The 20,897-nt window shown below is 40.8% G+C and overlaps 1 protein-coding gene across 2 annotated transcripts in view; it reads left to right on the top strand.

Annotated features, from left to right (window-relative positions):
* The window catches only part of adcy2b (adenylate cyclase 2b (brain)), a 52,349-nt gene that overhangs the window by 15,563 nt on the left and 15,889 nt on the right, over positions 1 to 20,897 (top strand). For both annotated transcript variants that reach the window (XM_034125375.1, XM_034125377.1), the window contains exons 3-12: positions 1,431 to 1,592; positions 2,967 to 3,116; positions 7,725 to 7,873; positions 11,563 to 11,674; positions 13,801 to 13,928; positions 15,752 to 15,910; positions 17,726 to 17,858; positions 19,704 to 19,880; positions 20,482 to 20,522; positions 20,670 to 20,750. In XM_034125375.1, the coding sequence (XP_033981266.1) occupies positions 1,431 to 1,592; positions 2,967 to 3,116; positions 7,725 to 7,873; positions 11,563 to 11,674; positions 13,801 to 13,928; positions 15,752 to 15,910; positions 17,726 to 17,858; positions 19,704 to 19,880; positions 20,482 to 20,522; positions 20,670 to 20,750 (1,292 nt within the window). The remainder of the gene's footprint in view (positions 1 to 1,430; positions 1,593 to 2,966; positions 3,117 to 7,724; positions 7,874 to 11,562; positions 11,675 to 13,800; positions 13,929 to 15,751; positions 15,911 to 17,725; positions 17,859 to 19,703; positions 19,881 to 20,481; positions 20,523 to 20,669; positions 20,751 to 20,897) is intronic.

Below are 20,897 nucleotides of genomic sequence, written 5' to 3'. Positions count from 1 at the left end.
ATCTGCACACATCACAAGCTAAGAGCTGGTATAAAACATTTTACTATGTTGGCTTCAAGTATTTAATCTGTTTACTCTTTGTGTGAAGTGTTTTCGTGAATCGTTTTCCAGCTTTTAGTGGTTAAAAACATGGGTTTTAATTAGTGTATGTTTGTCGAAATGTAGTAATAGATATGTTGGGAAGTAGTATAAAATGTCCCTGTCCATGGTGCTGATCATGCAACTGTGTATAGATAACCTTTTTTTTCCAAAAATAAAATGGACTTAGGCCTCAAACTGTTTGTATGAATATTAATGTTGATGTGAAATGATCATACATTGCCATTTTATTAGTAACATTATGCACCTTTGTTTGTGCATTTAGGCACCATTGATAATAGAGTAGTGAGTGACACATTGGGGTCCAGGTCGCAGCGAGATCACTTTCTGTCAGGGTTTGTTTTTTTAAACAAACCTGATTCGATCAAAGAAGAATCCTGTCTGCTGAGCGACTCTCTGAACCTGAAAGACACAGGAAGTAAACAGACAGAGAGGAAGGTCAAAGTTCATCTGGAGTCCCAGCTGAAACTGTGACCTGTTTGCGCGGCTCGCCACCATAACAGGAAGTGGAGCACTGACAGCTTGGGGAACAAAGGCACGCGGTATCAATGAGCAACAGAGTGGGAAACACACGTCTACACGTTGTGCACAACACACAGGAACACACACACACACACACACACACACACACCCACCCACACACACACACACACACACACACACACACACAAAACATTTTGTTGTATATATTCAAGCCCAGATAATGCTAATGTTCAGGTTCATATTTGTATTGTGTGTCTCTACTGTGACATGTCTCTATGCTTTAATGTTCAAAAACCTCTTTATTTTGATCATACTGCCTGTGCTGCATCACCTCTTTTCACCCTCTGTCTGAAACCAGAGCCCAGTCTGCTCTGATTGGTTAGCTGGCTGGCTCTGTTGGGATTGGTCAAGAGCTTTGAGATTTCCTGCCCCCATCACGTACAATGTGTTGTAACGCTAGCCAATAGAAGCATGAGTGTTATGTAGTGATGTCACTATCTTACAGAAGTAAACAAAGGAATCCAATTGGGCAAAAGCAGAAGGGGTTCAATTGCAGTCATGTTCCTGATGTATACCTTTTTTCATAGAGATGCCCCACATTATTTCAGGGAAAGCATGTCGTGTGCAGTTTTGGTTCTGAAGATCAGACAGTGGTTGTCAAAGCTGGCAAATGATGATGACATTTCTCTCAAGCTGCAGCTGAATTATTTAGTGGTCTTTGTTCACTCATATTTATAGGCTGAGAGACACAAATAAAGAAACGTTATCAGAAGATTGTTCACAACATGAAGAGCTTTGCACCGATCCGTTCTTTGTTTAATCCCCTATCGACATCTTCCTGTTTCCAGGTGTCCTTCTTCCTGTTCATCGTGTTCGTTGTCTACACCATGCTGCCCTTCTCCATGAGAGGAGCCATTATAGCCAGCGCCATCACCTGCTTCTCTCACACCGTCACCCTCAGCGTCTGCCTGGCCTCCACCGCCCCAGATCTGGAGCCTCTCGTGTGGCAGGTAACACAGATAATTGTTTATGCAAAAGGTGAATAGTCTGCCTTTTATATATAGAGCTTTACGACCACTCAAAGCGCTTTTGGATCACAAGTCAATTGGCTCGGTGGTAAATCAGCTTCTAAATCGGAGATAGAGAATGGGTCGGATGTCAGAAAGTGTGTGGGTTGGTGTCGGCTGGCCAAATCACATGTGACTTCAACAAATTGCAAAAAAAAGCAAGTTAGGTCTTTCAAAAAAATGTATGCGGAAAACTGTGTATTTAAAAAGGAGTGGAAAGACATATATGAGTTAATGTTGTCCCAGTCAGCACAGAGCATGTTTGATTTGCAAAGAAACATACATTTAAAGTGGACTATTAAGCTAATTTTCAGGTTCCTATTTGTACTTTGTGCCTCTACTGTGACATGTCTCCATACTTTAATGTTCAAAAAGGTACTTATTTTTCTCATACTGTCTGTGCTGCAGCAGCTCTTTTCACCCTCTGTCTGAAACCAGAGCCCAGTCTGCTCTGATTGGTTAGCTGGCCGTTTCTGTCGTGATTGGTAGACCGCTTCGAGATGCCCTGCACTAAGCTTAGCCTATCACGTACAATGTGTTGGACGGCCAGCCAATAGATGCGCCGATGTTAAGTCGTGATGTATGTTACGGAAATAAACAAAGTAGTCCAATGGAGGCGTTTCAGGCAGGGGGGAGTGTGTGGGAGAGAAACTCCCTCTGGAGGAAACACAGGAATTGTAGCCTTTGCAGACCATTTACATGCAGAAAAAACCTATAGAACACACTCTAGGAAATCGAAAACCCCCCAAAAAGCATAATGGGGCATAATAATTGTTCAAGATATCTGACCTTGAATACAAATCAGATATGGACCCTTGAGAACCTGTGTGACACACCAACATCACAGACCCTTAAGCATCACATCTGCACATTTACATTAAGATACAGATAACACTTAAGGTACATAGGGAAAAAAAGAACTGATTTGTTTGCATCAAATGAGGCTGACACACACACACACACACACACACACACACACACACACACACACACACACACACACACACACACACACATACACCCAGTGGAAAAGCACACTAACAATAAAACATGCTCAGGAAACGTTAATTGCCCTTGGATACAGCGCTGAGGAAGACCTATTGATATGCATGGTCACATTTTAAAGAGCTTGAGGTTGACATAGTGGTGGAAAGAGCTTGTTTTAAGTGTGTGCTCGGGCTCTGTTTTTACGATGTAATAGTAGTAGTGGAAGAAGCTAGACACTGTTATGAGAAAATAACATATAACTGCACACGCGTCACCTCCTGACATTACTTTAATGCCTTACTCTTTGTGTGTATGTGGTGTATGTGGCAGATCTTAGCCAACGTGATCATCTTCACATGTGGAAACTTAGCGGGGGCGTACCACAAACACCTGATGGACCTGGCCCTCAAACAGACCTACCAAGACACCTGCAACTGCATCAAGTCCCCCATTAAACTGGAGTTTGAGAAGCACCAACAGGTACGCACGCACGCACGCACGCGCGCGCGCACACACACACACACACACACACACACACACACACACACACACACACACACACACACACACACACACACACACACACACACACACACACACACACACACACACACACACACACACACACACACACACACACACACACACACACACACACACACACACACACACACACTCTGAGGCCCACTTGAAACGAGAGAGGCTCTCATGGTCAGCCTGGATTTGTATTTCTATGAACCTCCACAACATAGAAGGACGTCTTTGAGTACAGATTGACCTTAGTACCAACCTAAGAACAATGGATGTGGATTAACTATTGATTTAATTTGGTCATAGCAATCAAAACAGATAAGAAAATGGGATTTAAAAGTGATGGCGAAAAAAGAAAAGGCGAGGAGGTTAGAAAGGGAGACTATAGGGTCGTTCATGAATGAGTCCCTAAACCCCAAAATGAGTTAGCGTCTTAGCACTTCCAGGTTTTTAATGAGTTTTGGGTCCGATGCCTGAAATAAGCTCTGTGGTTAACACAAGCTAAAGGGATTATTAGGTTTTGTTCTACGGCGTTACATACGTCAGTAAATACTCCTCTAGTAAATGTCCAAAGCTTCTTTGTGTCTCTACAAAGCTAACAAGTGACTATAGGAGACTATTAAACCAATTATTAGCTGCCTTTAGCTTAGCTGTGTTTACATGAAGTCATGAGACCGTTATGGGGTTTGTTTATAGTTTATTTAATGTTATAGTCTTCTGGTAATTGCTATTACGCTTCGACTGCAATATTTCAAAATTCAATGGAAAAATGCCATTGAATTTCTGCAAGGAAACCCCTGCAATGCTAACTCACTGCTCGACCTACACAAATACATCAACACTGCACCACTAGAGAAGCACAGAGTCAAGAAGAAATCCAAATATAACATTAAGTAGACTGGAAAAAAAGAAGACGAGGGGGAGGACAGGATGTTAAAATAGAGCAGGAGATTAAAACCTTCAATTTGTGGAAGCACAGATAAAGAGAAGCAGCCTCACCTGACGTTGGTGTGTCGCTGCACGTAGAGGTTGTGGAAGTTGTTGGTGCTCTCGGTTCGCGCACACACACACACACACACACACACACACACACACACACACACACACACACACACACACACACACACACACACACACACACACAGAAAGAAGAGAGAGAGATGGAAATGTTTTGAAGTGAACTTGTGGTTAAACTCTGGTTTCTGAGGATGCATGTGTCACGTTGAAGGACTCTGCTTTAATACGGTTTACATCTGAGTACATTTTTTTCAATAATAGGCTGCAAAATGTAACAAATTGCAACCTATTCCGTGATTTGGGTATTTCTCTGTATCTAAACAATTCACCTCTTGTTTCTTTATAATCATATAGAATTAAAGGCGCAATGGATTTTATTTCCAAAACGAACCTGCAAAATAATTACATTTCCATACACCTCGGCTTTGTGTTCAGTGCTAGCAAATGCAAGCATGCTAACAAACTAAGCTAATATGGTGAACATGCAAACATTTCCTGCTACATGTATTAGCATTGTTATTTTGAATATGTTATCATACTTAACTAAACAAATACGATGAACATGCTTAGCAATTTTCCTGCTTAATGTATCTGCATTGTCAATGTGAGAATGTGTGCATGCTGACTTTAGCACAGTTCTATAGCCTCATCGAGCTGCTAGCTTAGCTTTAGCATTTCCTTGTTTTTCCTAGATTTCTTATTCAGAGCAGTACAGTATACTAATTAATTTGAAAAGTTTCTGGTTTTATTACCCAAATATTTCTCTCCTGAGTTTGTCAGGATGAGGAGTTGTCGGTGATGTCTGAAGAGGCATTATCTTATGACATTTGCTTGACATTAGCCATTCCTTGCGACCAGGGAAATGACACAGAAAATTGCTCATTAATAAGCAGTGGTCCACTCAGTCGGGACTAACCAGGATTACTCTTTTTTGGAAATATAAAATGTGTAGTTTGTCCTTGCTTGTTGTGAAATATAGTTTTAACATTAATGTTTCATATTAAAATATATTTGTTTAATATGATAGTGTTAATGTCATTGTAAATTCCCCATTATGTGTAAATATATTTACAATTTATTATCATTTATGTCCTTTTTCGACATGTTAAACATAGCATTTATTCTAAAGGTGTGTGTGTGTGTGTGTGTGTGTGTGTGTGTGTGTGTGTGTGTGTGTGTGTGTGTGTGTGTGTGTGTGTGTGTGTGTGTGGTGTGTGTGTGTGTGCGTCCGTGTGTGTGTGTGTGTGTGTGTGTGTGTGTGTGTGTGTGTGTGTGTGTGTGTGTGGTGTGTGTGTGTGTGTGTGTGTGTGTGTGTGTGTGTGTGTGTGTGTGTGTGTGTGTGTGTGTGTGTGTGTGTGTGTGTCAGGGTGCACGTAAATGCCAGTGCAAAACGAAATGCCAAATCTCATTCAAAAGCTGAATGCAGATACTTAAGTCCATGAATCAAACACATGATTAATAAAGCCACATCTCTTCAGGCTATTATTCCCCCTCTGCGCTCTCACAGCAGAGAGTTCATACTGCTCCAGTGCTGAATAAGTAAATACGTGCGGGTGGTGTGGGTTTCTATTTTTAGAGCACCCCTCTCTCTACTTAATTTGCTGCTGTGTTTTAGGAAATGAGCCCGTGGTGTGTGAACAATGTAATGACCCTCTCTGCTGCGATCCGCAATATGAGTCACACCCCCTCAGGCAGCTCTCTCTCAAATACACACAAACACACACACCCACACACCCACACACATGCCCAAACATTCATGCACGCTCAAAATTGCCCTCCATCCAATATGGATGGTGCTAAATTAAAGCCAAAACCCACAACTTACACAACAGCTATGAGTGATGGATGTTGATTCTCTGGCTCTCCATTCCCTCAGAGAAATGACCGTATTATACAATGAAATATTGTTGTAAAAATGTCCAAAGGTCCTATAAGAAAAGTTTACAATGAGGAATATATCAGGCAGGTACACAAATATCAACAGTATAACACTACACTGATTGCAAGGGGATCAATATCGTTCATTTATGACTTGTATAGTCTATAAAACGTGTCTTCTTTATGTTCATACTTTTAGGGCCAACTCAGCCATGTCTTTATTTCGTCACTTTTCTCCACTATATTATTCATAAACATATATATTTTTCTATTTATGGATTGGGAGGTGGGGTTGTTACTGTTTTTTGTTGTGTTAGCCTCATGTTTGTGTATAAAAAGTGCTCTATACATGAGGATTTATTGATTGAGTGCTTATGTAGGATCACATTTGCAGAACGTGCTCCTTTTCTTTCCTCTGCTGTGCTGCATAATTATGAACAATGAAGATCACCATCGCTCTTCTTTGCATAACTTAATCTTCCAGTACTCAGCGCTGAAAAATTACCCCTGATGAACCCTTATTAGAGGAATGTATAAATATATCCAAGAGGTTAAATATTGGCTGTGGAGGACAAAGGTTATATTTAAATGCATATATATTAGTGACAGAACACAGTAGAGCAGAATCAAACTACCACCCCAAATAACACTTCTTCTTAATGATGAATTGTTTCCACTTGCGGCTATGCCTTTGACTCACAATCTAGCAGTCAGGCTGTATGAGATGGAACATTTCCAGCCCCACTAAAACAAAAAGGCCAAGCAGCAGATTTATCAAAGTTGTCGTTTACATTTAAATAGGACATATAACGCACATTTTCAGGTTCATATTTGTAATTTAGTGTCTCTACTGTGACATGTCTCCATGCTTTAATGTTCAAAAAGGTCTTTATTTGTCTCATACTGCCTGTACTGCAGCACCTCTTTTCACCCTCTGTCTGAAACCAGAGCCCAGTCTGCTCTGATTGGTTAGCTGGTCGGCTCTGTAGAGATGTCCCGCCCCAATAGAAGTTTTCTATGGTCTTTGGTTAATGAACATTTGGGGCTATTTACCAGGGAATCAGTGTCTGGGGACTTTGTCCTGGCTGGTTTTCTCTGTGTATGCTGCTCGGGACGTATGTGCCATACAAGCGTACACAGCTCATGTTCGGAGAAACCTTAAAGAAAGGCATCAGTAAAATGGAACTTCTGTGTGAACTATTCATATCTTAAACTGCACTGTCACTTTTTATTCATGTCATGTATTTTTTCTTTTAATGTTTCTTTTATTATCTTTTCTTTTTGATGACTGTTTTTAAATGCCTTTGTCTGAATGTCTTTCATGTTTGTAAAGCACCTTGAATTGCCTTGTGTTGAAAGGTGCTATATAAATAAACTTGCCTTGCCTTGCCTATGGTGATCACTATGTTATGAAGTAAACAAAGGAGTCCAATGGATGCATTAAAGGCAGGGGGGGGGGAGTGTGTGGGAGAGAAACTCCCTCTGGATGGAACACAGGGATGTTAGCATTAGCAGACCATTTACATGCACACAAACCTATATAAGACACTACAGGAGAGGGAACACCCCCAAAAGCCAAATAGGGCCTCTTTAAGTTTTCAACGTACTTTAATACATCCTAGCTGCTTGACTCTTCCTCACCCCCCCCCCCTCTGTCCTCAGGAGCGTTTACTGCTGTCCTTACTGCCGGCTCACATAGCCCGGGTGATGAAGGCTGAGATCATCCAGAGGCTGCAGGGGCCCAACTTCGGTCGAACCGAGAGCACCAACAACTTCCACAACCTCTACGTGCAGCGACACACCAACGTCAGGTGAGGCTGCTTCTCTTTATCTGTGCTTCCACAAATTGAAGGTTTTAATCTCCTGCTCTATTTTAACATCCTGTCCTCCCCCTTGTCTTCTTTTTTTCCAGTCTACTTAATGTTATATTTGGATTTCTTCTTGACTCTGTGCTTCTCTAGTGGTGCAGTGTTGATGTATTTGTGTAGGTCGAGCAGTGAGTTAGCATTGCAGGGGTTTCCTTGCAGAAAGCCAATGGCATTTTTCCATTGAATTTTGAAATATTGCAGTCGAAGCGTAATAGCAATTACCAGAAGACTATAACATTAAATAAACTATCAAATCAAATCAAATCAAGGTTTATTTATAGAGCACATTTAAAAGCAATTTTTGGTCGGGCCAAAGTGCTGTACATGTAATAACTACAATCACATAAAAACACATTTCTATAAGCACAATAAAAGACAATAAATTACAACAGATATTTAAAAAGAAAACACAGGGAAAAGTCAGGAGTCGTGCTCCGCTCTGACTAAAAGGCCAGGGAGAAGAAGTGTGTCTTAAGAGTAGATTTAAAAACCCCTAGGGTCTATAAACAAACTCCATCACGGTCTCACGGCTTCATGTAAACACAGCTAAGCTAAAGGCAGCTAATAATTGGTTTAATAGTCTCCTATAGTCACTTGTTAGCTTTGTAGAGACACAAAGAAGCTTTGGACATTTACTAGAGGAGTATTTACTGACGTATGTAACGCCGTAGAACAAAACCTAATAATCCCTTTAGCTTGTGTTAACCACAGAGCTTATTTCAGGCATCGGACCCAAAACTCATTAAAAACCTGGAAGTGCTACGACGCTAACTCATTTTGGGGTTTAGGACTCATTCATGAATGACCCTATAGTCTCCCTTTCTAACCTCCTCGCCTTTTCTTTTTTCGCCATCACTTTTAAATCCCATTTTCTTATCTATTTTGATTGCTATGACCAAATTAAATCAATAGTTAATCCACATCCATTGTTCTTAGGTTGGTACTAAGGTCAATCTGTACTCAAAGACGTCCTTCTATGTTGTGGAGGTTCATAGAAATACAAATCCAGGCTGACCATGAGAGCCTCTCCATAGAAAACCTGTTTCCCATCATGCCTGAGGTTTACAGGGGAAACAATGACTGTGAGCGCTTCAAGTGGGCCTCAGATGTGTGTGTGTGCGTGCGTGTGTGTGCGTGTGTGTGTGTGTTGATCTGCCTTTTATCCTTCAGTAATAACAGATTCTCACTCGGTCTTAGCTCACAGAGAAGAGGGCAATCTCAGAAGTGACACCCAAGGACATGTGGCAGTGTGAATCTGCTGCTTCCTCCCACACACAGACACACACACACACACACACACACACACGCACACGCACACGCACACGCACACGCACACACACGGTTAGTGCAGAGACAAACAGCAGCCTCCTGTCTGCAGCGACGATAATTGCTTGTTGGTTGCTTTGTGTGTGTTTTAAATGCTTATTGAAAGACATGTCCTTCTCTTTTGGAAATCGTCTGGTGCATTTGCAGACTTGTCATATTTCCAAGGAGCAGACAAAACGTACGAAGTGCTGACGCTAGAACTTTTTTATACATTTAACTAAAACTTGCCACATTGTTCAGGATTCAGGAAGATGTGAAGTTTAATGTCTGCTTTTCTTTTTAATCTAATATATATATATATATATAAAACAATACAAATACATAGAAGGAAGTGAGCAATTATTGTCAGATGAGGGGAAAGCAACGGAGCATGATCCATTACCCGAACCCTTTTTTTTATAGTTTGTTTTGTGATATTGTTTCAATTCTGGATAATTTTACTTTTAAGAATACTGCAAAAAGAGTCGGTAATTACCGATATAAATAAATGCGAATTCCTTTGCTTAGATTGAAGACTGGTTTGATGTTACAGGGACTGCGATTAATTCAGGTCCCACTGTTCTGCTGTCCCTAAAATGTCTACTTTTGACTCAGATTCTATTCAAATGGCAATGTGTTCTTTATACTATGATACTATGAGTCAATAGGACTTGCAAACACTAAAGTAAGATATTGCAATATTTAGAATTGTACCCCTGTATTCTCACATGTAGCGTGTATCCAGATTCTTGCAAGTACAAAGCCCTATTATTAAGATGACAATAACTTGCATAGCATTAGAAACCTGCAGGGGCGCCACCAGGGATTTTGGGCCCCATGAAAAGATATCACATTGGTTACTTCAATATTTTTTTCTTAATGTTCTAAAATGGTTTGGGCCCCTTTCAGTCACGGGCCCTTATAATCGTCCTAATTTTTCACCCCCTTACGGCGCCCCTGGAAACCTGAACAGAGAAGATTGAGCCCGGCTCCACGGGGACGAAAACGGGTTGAATCCGCATATTTCTCATGCGTATAGCCCTCTAAGCTCGACGACGCCGTAAGGGAAACGTAGAAACAGACCCCGCAAACGACAACGGGTCCAAAGGTGGATAGATCTGGGAACGGAGCGCTCTGGGAGGTCCAACGGGGCCGTGGAGCCGCCTATACGGTCATTCGTTTTCATAGCCCCGCCTCTCCCCCGCAGGGTTGCTATCGTGCTCCAGTCGCTACTGACCATGCTACAGTTCTTTGTGCAACATCTACAGGAGCTCCTCCTTGAATTCAGATTATTTATCTTTATCTCGATATGGACATAAACGCGAGTGAAGTCTAATCTGACAGGACGGAGACACGCAGCTCCTGCCGCTGTGATGCAGCGGGAGCAAAACACACACTTCAAGTCAGATCATCACCCTTAGCTATTTTAATTACCTCTCAAACTACCTAAACTAGTTATAAATATGTTCATTTTTACTGTCGGGTCACTCATTACAGGATCAGCTGCTGCATGAGACAGACACTGACGCTGTCAGAAGAGAGGAAAAAGAGACAGCCTCCGTGTATTTGATGATTATATATCATTATATCGTCGTTATTCATTTGTTTTAAAGCTCAATAAATAACAATGAAGACCTTTGACCGGCAGTTTTATAATTTTGTCCGGAAGATTTAAACTTTAACACACGTTGACCGGCGAAAAACTCTGCCCGGTTCTGTCGGCCCCCACCGCGGAGAATACACAGAAGTGCAGCCATGACAACCATTCTTCTTCGCTGCTTTTGTGGAGGAAGTTGCTGCTTTTGTGGAGGAAGTTACAGCGCCACGTACAGGTTCGGCATATGTACTGCAGCTTTTCCAGCGTTTGGATGTAAACGGAGCCGTCTCGTGGAGCTTGACACAATCCGGTGTATATTGCGTGGGGACGGAAGGTTTTTTGCGGTTGCATTTGCGTTACTCCTATGCGTTTTGCCGTATTTGTCCTCGTGGAGCCGGTCCTTCATTCAGTCTTCGTTGGGTTTGTAGTTTGTGAAGTTCACTAGAAGGAGTAAAGGAGAAGGTTTATTCCATGGTAACATGTTTAATCTACTGCCACCAATGTGAAAGTGTTCACCAACTGAATAGCTTTGTGGAAAACAACACTGCAGACAAGTTAAGTCAAAGCAAAACGCAATAAACGCTCCATCTTCATGTTGCTCTACTAATAAAATGGCCCTCTCCTAATGCAGTACAAACAAGATATGCCATGAATGAAAGTGTTATTTCACGATAGTTTTATTCAGTGATGAAATCTTAATTATATTATTTGTTGTTCTTGTTTTGTGCAGCATTCTGTACGCAGACATCGTGGGCTTCACCAGGCTGGCCAGTGACTGCTCCCCCGGGGAACTGGTCCACATGCTGAATGAACTTTTCGGCAAATTTGACCAAATTGCAAAGGTAACTCAGAAATATCCCACTTTATTGATATAACCACATTTCATACACAGCGTGCTGCTTCAGATTAAAGCAATTGAAAAGCCAAGGATCCCTAATGATCTCCTAAAACACTCTTTATTGCTCGAGCTTCCATGCAACAACCCAACAACACTCAGCCCACTGTCTTGAATTACATGACAATTTAATTAAGAATTCATTTGGATTTAATAGAGGAATTAAGGATGTTTAAGACATCGAATAATGTGTTTCATTTCCCAGTGCTTTCAGCTAATGTGGCCTGATGTATTTAAAAGTTGACCTTATTGGAATTGTTTGCACAAATCTGCTAAATACAGCGAAGGAGAGAGCAGGTTGAGTTTTGTGCTGTCACTCACTCACTGCTCGGCCTTGAATGAAAGTCTTCTCTGTCCTGGGGCCAGCGTCGTACCTTCCCAGAGTGCTTTGCATGTTAACAGCTGCAGGTCGGGTTGTGTGGGCTGGTCAGAGTGTGTGTGGCGGCCTCGTGGGCTCTCAGTTTTCCGGGGATAAACAGTTGAGTCAGTTTCTCTCCGCGTTCCTGTCCAGAAGCTCTGACGAAGCCGGCGTTACATAAAGCCGCTCCGACGATGAGCTGTATCACATATGGAGCCAGAGCTGATGTGTGATGTGTGGGGGTGTATGATTCTGGATGTGACTGTGTGTGTGTGTGTGTGTGTGTGTGTGTGTGTGTGTGTGTGTGTGTGTGTGTGTGTGTGTGTGTGTGTGTGTGTGTGTGTGTGTGTGTGTGTGTGTGTGTGTGTGTGTGTGTGTGTGTGTGTGTGTGTGTGTGTGTGTGTGTGTGTGTGTGTGTGTCACACTCATGCCACTGTCTAAATCTTCTCCACTGCATTCAGAGGGAGTCTAAAGGAATCATAAAATAATGTACAGTAACTTAAATAAAAACAAGAAATTAATCTTATTTATTCCCCCTGTAAGCATTGAGTCGTTGATGAGTGCTTGTTTTATGTAGATATAATTATAGTTATTATATTTTACCTTTCATTGCACATTCTAACTTTGACTGTATATGTTGTACTGTATACATTTTGTATTATTTTATTTAAATTATCTTTTATTTTATTTCATTTTAAAATGGAGGAACTGTTATATACCCAACTTTCTACTTAATAAATTAAGTATTCTGATGCTGCTTATGTGACATATTATATTTATCACTATATTTATCTGACAGCTCTATTTGCTATTTACCTTTCAAATTAAAAAGTTACAAACAAAGCCTACATGTTTAAAGGCTTTATATTATATATAGAGAGATTTTTCAAGAAAAAAAAGAAATTCTCTATTGAGTACTTTAACTTTGAATACTTTAGGTACATTCCCAATGAGTATACCTACCTAAAGTATTTTTACAGTGTGGTATAGTACCTTTATTTAAGTATAGGATCAGAATACTTTCTGTACAGGTGTTTGGGTTGTGTGAACATGAGACAGAGCAGGAGAAAGTATATTTTTCAATGGAAATGTGCTGAAGATAATGAAAATGTTGGACAAATTATAAAGATAGCGTTAAATGTACACGGTTTCCTGACCAATTTAAAGGTCACCTATTATGCAAAATCCACCTTTTCATGTCTTTTATACATCAACATGTATCCCCTCTGTGTAAAGAGATTCTGAAAGTTTCAGGAAAAAAGATCCGCTCACTTTTTGTCCTGATCCATTTATATAAAAAAACCTGTCTGAAAATGAGCTGATCAGATTTTGGCCACTTTATGATGTCATAACGATGTTTTGGCTTGTGTAACCATTAGCCAATCACCAACCAAGTTAACCCCCCCCCCCCCACCTTATCACCTGAATCTCCTCCTAGAGCACCATTGAGTTCTTTTTAACCAAATATCTCTCAGAGGGGCATGGGGAGGGGCTCCTTATTTTCATCTAAAGTAACAGACAGAGAATCAGCACTTTTGAAACAGGGCTGAAACAGAGGGGATTATGGGATGCTGCAATGATCTGTTTGGTGTTTGGAGCCAAACACTTCAGAGACATGTTTTGTATATATCTGACACCTATAATATTGATGAAAAACAGTATAATAGGGGACCTTTAATCCACCTCTTTCCATTCTTAATGTCTCTGTCTTTCAGGAAAACGAGTGTATGCGAATCAAGATCCTGGGAGATTGTTACTACTGTGTGTCCGGTCTGCCTGAGTCGCTGCCTCACCACGCCAGAAACTGCGTGAAGATGGGCTTGGATATGTGTGAGGCCATCAAGTAAAATACCAGATCTCCCTCTCTCCTTCTCTGCCTCTCTCACACACACACAAACACAAACACAAACAACAAACAAACAAACACACGCCTGTCAAACAGATTGAGCGTTAGGAATGCCAGACTTCATTCCAGCTCTGTTTGAACTCCAGAATAAACACAATGTGAATTCAATATGATAAGCCTCCCCAACTGGAAATGGCAAACAAATGAAAAAATATTATTTTCCAACTCGCCATTTTTCCGCTCTCCATGTTGTTCACTCATGCATGACGTCAAACACATTAGTTTTATAGACCAATATGTTTGCTTGCAGGAACTGACCTTTAGTCACAATCAGATTAAAGATGTCCTGTCGAGTCGTCTGTGTGTCAGTTATACAATACTATAAGATTTTTCTGTCAGTTATAGTGGAAAACGTATCTTCCATTACTTCCATTTGCAACATCAACAAAGACAAATATTTAAGGCAAGAAACAAGGAAACCACATTTTAAATGACATTTTAAAGGGGCCTTATTCTGCTTTTTGGAGATTTCCTGCTTCTATTGGCTAACACATTGTACGCTCTGATTTCAGACAGAGGGTGAAAAGAGGTTATGCAGCACAGGCAGTATGAGAAAAGTAAACATGTCCCAAAATAAAATAGTGGTTACGGAAACTATAGATGAGAGTAACACATGTGTCACTTCCGGGCAAAAATGACGGCTCCGCCCACTTTTAGGGGAAAACAAAGCTGTCATTTGAATGGCGGTCAATTCAAATTCGGAAGTTTTTGCCAATCCGATCAGAAATTTAAGAAAACCGTGGGTTTTTGGATCTTCAAAGAGCCCGATTACAATGGCCAGACAGGCAAACAATAACATTAAATCATTGGAAATCGACGATCAGGCTCGATATATGGTGAAATATAGCAGTAGGCGATCGATGTCCATAGATGAGAGTAACATCTACGTAACTTCAGGGCGAAGATTACGGCCCTGCCCACTTTTGGGGGAAACAACACTGTCATTTGAATGGCGATCAAGCCTGAAGCCACAGAGCTCAGAGGAAGTACAGAAAAACATAACTCTGGATTTGTTTTAATGTTTGAGGTGCAATAAACGACACAGCAGCTTTTTGGCATGATAAAACAATTATTTTCCGCCTCGCTCATGAGAGTAAAAGCTGGCGAAATTACGGCCTCGCCTACTGATTTTAATTTAACCATATATCGAGCCCGATCGTCGATTTCCAATGATTTAATGTAATTGTTTGCCTGACTGGCCATCGTAATCGGGCTCTTTGAAGATCCAAAAATCCACGGTTTTCTTACATTTCTGATCGGATTGGCAAAAACTTCAGAATTTGTATTAACCGCCATTCAAATGACAGCGTTGTTTTCCCCCAAAAGTGGGCGGGGCCGTAATTTGACATAGGTGTTACTCTCATATATGGGAATGGGAGTAAATGGCTAACCACATTTATTTGACTGATAATGCTTTATCAGACAAGAAACTGTTTGAGCACGTCATTCTGACTTCTCTGTTTGTGTATAGGCTAAAAAAATAACATACAATGTGGTTTTTATAATGAAAATAAGATTATAAATGTCAAGGAGTTTATTCAGATACAATATATTTAACCTTTTTATTAGATTGATAGGTGTATTCAGAGTAGCTGTTTCCTCATTCTTCCAATCTTTACGCTAAGCTAGCTTAACACGTCCTTACCCCAGCTCTTAACTTCACACTGCAATTGATTTAAATCTTCTATCGAAGAAGCACATTTACCCAAAAGTAGTAAACTTCTTATTTAAAGTGTAATCCTGCCCTCTTCTCTCCACAGGAAGGTCCGAGATGCCACCGGAGTCGACATCAACATGCGTGTCGGTGTTCACTCTGGGAATGTCCTGTGTGGCGTGATTGGCCTGCGCAAGTGGCAGTACGACGTGTGGTCACATGACGTAACGCTGGCCAATCACATGGAGGCGGGAGGTGTGCCAGGGTAAGATATAACCAATTCTTCAAAACTCTTGATCTAACTGCTCATGCTGCTTTGCAAATCATTGACATCATTTTTTTGTTGCATAATGCAGAGGGAGAGTGTAGCTGTGGGATTTGACACTTCCTGCTCTCTCAGTGATTAATGTTGAGTTGCACTTAGCAAGTCACAGAATTCCCATCTGCTCCGTGTGGCCTAAAGTAGAAGAGAGAAAGTCCCAGAGGCCAACAGCTCCAACGTATCATTATCTAGAGGTTGGGTCTCAAGGTGGATGTTTTAAAGGCTTTTTCACTGTTAAAAGGATAATACTCAGAACTTGGCGTTACATTTATCAGTAAACAGCATAATCTGGCAGTCCAAACTAAAAATTGTTTTATAATATCGATGTTTGCTGAACCACATTCAACCACCCCCTGAAATATAAATATGAAGATACACCTGAGAGAACAACATATTGATCGGTTGCAGCAGCACCAAGAATAAGAAAGGTTACAATTGATATGATAACATTTTGTATAAGTTCATTTTATCCATAATGTTCTTCATTCCCCCATTGGTGGAAAAAAGCACTCATATTCTCTACTAGTGTTGAAGGCCCTATTATGTGTTTTGGGGTTATCCCTTCCTGTAGCCTGTTACATAGGTTTTAGTAGTGCATGTAAATGGTTTGTAAAAGCTAAAATCCCAAAGTCCCCCCCCCCCCCCCCCCCCCCGGCCTGACACGCCTCAATTAGACTCCTTTGTTTAGTTCTGTAGCCTAATGACATCACTATGTAACACTCGCGTTTCTATTGGCTAGCGTTTCTATTGGCTAGCGCTACAACACATTGTACGTGATAGGCTCAGGGGGCAGGACATCTTTATGCAGTTGGCCAATGACAACAGAGCCGGCCAGCTAACCAATCAGAGCAGACTGAGCTCTAGTTTCAAACATAATAGGGGCCCTTTAAAATACTGCGTTAAAAGTAAATATCCTTTATTCAATATATTACTTAAATAAAATTACAAAAGTATTATCAGCAAAATGTTCTTTAAGTACTCAAATACTTGTCATTACATTTAAAAGTTGAAGTTTGTAAGTTGAGCCAATAAAAGTTACATTTAAAAATTGTCGCTAGATTATTAAAACAGTGTTTCATAATTTCATATTAGCATACTAAGTGTTTTTATATGTAGAAAGGAGCTAGTAACAATGAGTGGTAAATTAATGAGTAGAAAGCACAATATTTGCCACCAAATATAGTAGAAGTATATGCAGTATAATACTGAAATACTCAAGAAAAGTATATCAAATTAAAGTACAATCATTTAATAAACATACTTTATTAAATTAGTCTGCTGCCCATTCACTGCTAACTTGTTTAACAGGAAGCGCATGTCTAAAAGCTCACATGTAACATCTGTCGGTTCTACTTCCTCCCAACATTTCAGTCAATTATCGCCACTTCATTTGACCAATCATCTGTACATGTGGCCATGAGTTCTGCACTGTAACAAGCTGGGGAAAATTGGTGGATTTATGGATGCTACACAGAAAATGAGCTCTCCAGTGTCCCTCATGTATCCTCACCAGGCTGCTAATGGTTCTGTCTGCTCATAGGTGTCTGAAAAATAATCCCGCTGTAAAAAACAGTCTCTCCACTAAATCTCTCTCTGTTCACAACGGTAGAAACAAACCTGAAAAGGGATAATTGCTTCTGATGGTTGCAATAAGTCATTTTCCTTTTCTTTTTTTAGAGCTGTTAATGGCACAGTGACGCATGCTCTTGACCTCTCACCCCCCTATCCTCTTATCACCACTTCCTGTCTCCTCTCCAGAAGGGTCCACATCTCTTCAGTGACGCTGGAGCATCTGAAGGGCTCCTATAAGGTGGAGCCTGGAGACGGGCTGAGCCGAGACTCGTACCTGAAAGAACATGGAGTGATCACCTACCTGGTCATCAACCCAAAGGTCAGTCACCTTTAGTGACACGGTTTGATTCATTCAACATTCAGAAAGCACCAATACATATCCTTCTCAAGCACAAGAAAGAGCAGATGATGTGGTCAGCTTTTCTGTTGCCTGTTTTAAATCAAATAACTGTCCATATCTTGCTCTGCACTATAGCTTTTAGTTCTGTAATTTGTAGCTGTCTTATTCTATTTTACCTTGTTTATGTTATTTATATTCCCTTGGCTTTTTAAAGGGGCCCTATATTATGCTCATGTTCAGGTTCATATCAGTATTCAGTGCCTTTCCTCTGACATGTCTCTATGCTTCAATGTTCAAAAGGCTCTTTATTTTTCTCATACTGCCTGTGCTGCAGCACCTCTTTTCACCCTCTGTCTGAAACCAGAGCCCAGGCTGCTCTGATTGGTTAGCTGGTCGGCTCTGTTGGGATTGGTCAACCGCTCAGAAATGTCCCGCCCCTTAGCCTATCACTTACAATGTGTTGAAGCACTAGCCAATAGCAGAGTGTCGTGGCCCATTCTTGTAGGATATTTAAAACTGTGCCACATTAACATGGATCCGCTTCTTGACTCACACGTTAAAAACAGTCCAAATAAAACTCTGTAGGCGCTGATTTCTTTGCCTTCCTCTGGCGGATTTATTTACTTCTTCCATCAAATTAAACAAACAAATAAACAAAATTATCAGTGTAACGTGAGGTCAAAGACTGTACCGATTCCCCGTTCCATGCTGGAGACCATTTCCGGTGACGCTCAGTCTCCCCCCCCTTCCTTATATAACAGCTGATTGATCACAATAAATCAAAGCTTTTCTCCGAATATTTAATTCAATACTAATTCATAAATGGAAAGAATATATTAAGATCTAAATTAATAAGAAAATAATACATTCATTATCAACACAAAAAATGGCTCTAACACAGAGCTTGGTTATGTCACTATGTTACCGAAGTAAACAAAGCCTCAGATTAAAGGATTGAGAAGTTACTATACGTTTAATAATTAATTGATAAACTGAGAGCTAAAACAAACCATCAACAACATTACAAAATACAAAAGTAAGTAAACCACGCCTAGCCTAAGCCACTGTGTATTTAAAATGTCTTCTGCTTCATGAATATGACCAGGAGGTCTCTACAACATGACAGATGCTACTCTCTTTCCTTTTTCTTCTGTAATGGAGATAGCTCTTGGATAGATGTTGGAAAAACGCTGTGGGAGCTCTGTGATATTTTCAAGAAAGCCCTGAAAGAGTCCAGGCTAAATATGGATCACGGATCACAGGAGGTGTCATCTCCGCTGTCACTGTCCCTGACCGTCACTGTCAACGCTGTTCTCTAAACCCGCGGGAAATGAACTCTGCCATTATTTATTTAAACTCTTATACAGTAGACTAATGTGCCACGTCTCTTCAGTCACAATATCCATTTATTCCAGCAATTTAAATATTTAATCAGCTGACTGGAACTAGGAACATCATTTGACTTTGACAATTTAGAAAACTGGTGTTTTTCTATAGATAGTGCATTTCAGCGCTTTTTGTTGATAACATCAAACCCATTCCACCTACAGTAGGTTAATCACAACGAGTATTGTTTGCTTGGCATTAATTAACAAAACATGTTTTAAAAGAGCTCACAATGCAAGGAAATGTTCCAAAATGGTCTGAAATTGTTCAGGTAGCAACATTACGCACGTTTCAAGCTAATCCAAAAAGAGCATTGTGTTCTCTCTTACAAGTAATTACAATGGGAGTTCATAAGCAAATGTTACATAGTCTGACTGCTGGGTCGTTGTTGTTCAACTCAACAAAATCATGATCTTCTGTTCCTGTGTGTTTCCTCAGACTGAGAGGCACAGCCCTCTGCTGGGGGTCCGCTCCCGGCCCTCTCTGGACGGGGGGAAGATGAGAGCGTCTGTCAGGATGACTCGGTACCTGGAGTCCTGGGGGGCCGCCAAGCCCTTCGCCAACCTCCACCATCGAGACAGCATGACCACGGACAACGGCAAGATCAACACAACTGTGAGTGCAATGCAATGAATTTAAAGGTCACCTATTATGGAAAATCCACTTGTTCATGTCTTTTCTACAGAAACATGTGTCCCCTCTGTGTAAAGAGATTCTGGAAGTTTCAGGAAAAAAGATTTGCTAACTTTTTGTCCTGATCCATTTATATAAAAAACAGATTTTGGCCACTTTATGATGTCATAACAATTGTTTGGCTTGTGTAACCATTAACCAATCACCAACCAAGGTAACCCCCCCCCCCCCCCCCCCCCCCCCCCCCCCCACCTTATCACCTGAATCTCCTCCTAGAGCACCATTGTGTTCTTTTTAACCAAATATCTCTCAGAGGGGCGTGGGGAGTGGCTCCTTATTTTCATCTAAAGTAACAGACAGAGAATCAGCACTTTGGAAACAGGGCTGAAACAGAGGGGATTATGGGATGCTGCAATGATCTGTTTGGTATTTCGAGGCAAACACTTCAGAGACATGTTTTGTATATATCTGAGATCTATAATATATTGATGAAAAACAGTATAATAGGGGAACTTTAAAGGATATAAAGATTAACACTCATAGATGCCGATATCCATCATTGATACATGACTTCCTGTTTCAGGACGTTCCAATGGGTCAGTACCACTTCCAGAGACGAGAAAGGTGAGCCAGAAACAAAACTATGTAAACTGTAAAATATTATCAGGTCATGACAAACAACTCAGTTTTTACAAAATATCTTCACATGTATGGGACCATTTTTATTCCGTCTCCATGTTTGAATCTCTCCTCCCCACCCCTCGCTTCCAGGTCCAAATCTCAAAGGAGGAGGTTTGAGGAGGAACTCAACGAGCGAATGATTCGCACCATCGACGGCATCAACTCGCAGAAGTAAGCGCCATGTCTGCTGCTGCACGTCCTTCATCTTCATCACTCTTTACTATCACTTATGAGAGGAATGACTCCCAGTACTAAGAAGTAGAAGCTTCAAGTCAGCTTGAACATTCAGAAAAAGCATCTTCATAAGTTATCTGGTTA

This window comes from Trematomus bernacchii, unplaced genomic scaffold (genome assembly GCF_902827165.1).
Source record: "Trematomus bernacchii unplaced genomic scaffold, fTreBer1.1, whole genome shotgun sequence".
Classification (NCBI taxonomy): Eukaryota; Metazoa; Chordata; class Actinopteri; order Perciformes; family Nototheniidae; genus Trematomus; species Trematomus bernacchii.
This window is presented reverse-complemented; position numbering and strand designations above follow the sequence as displayed.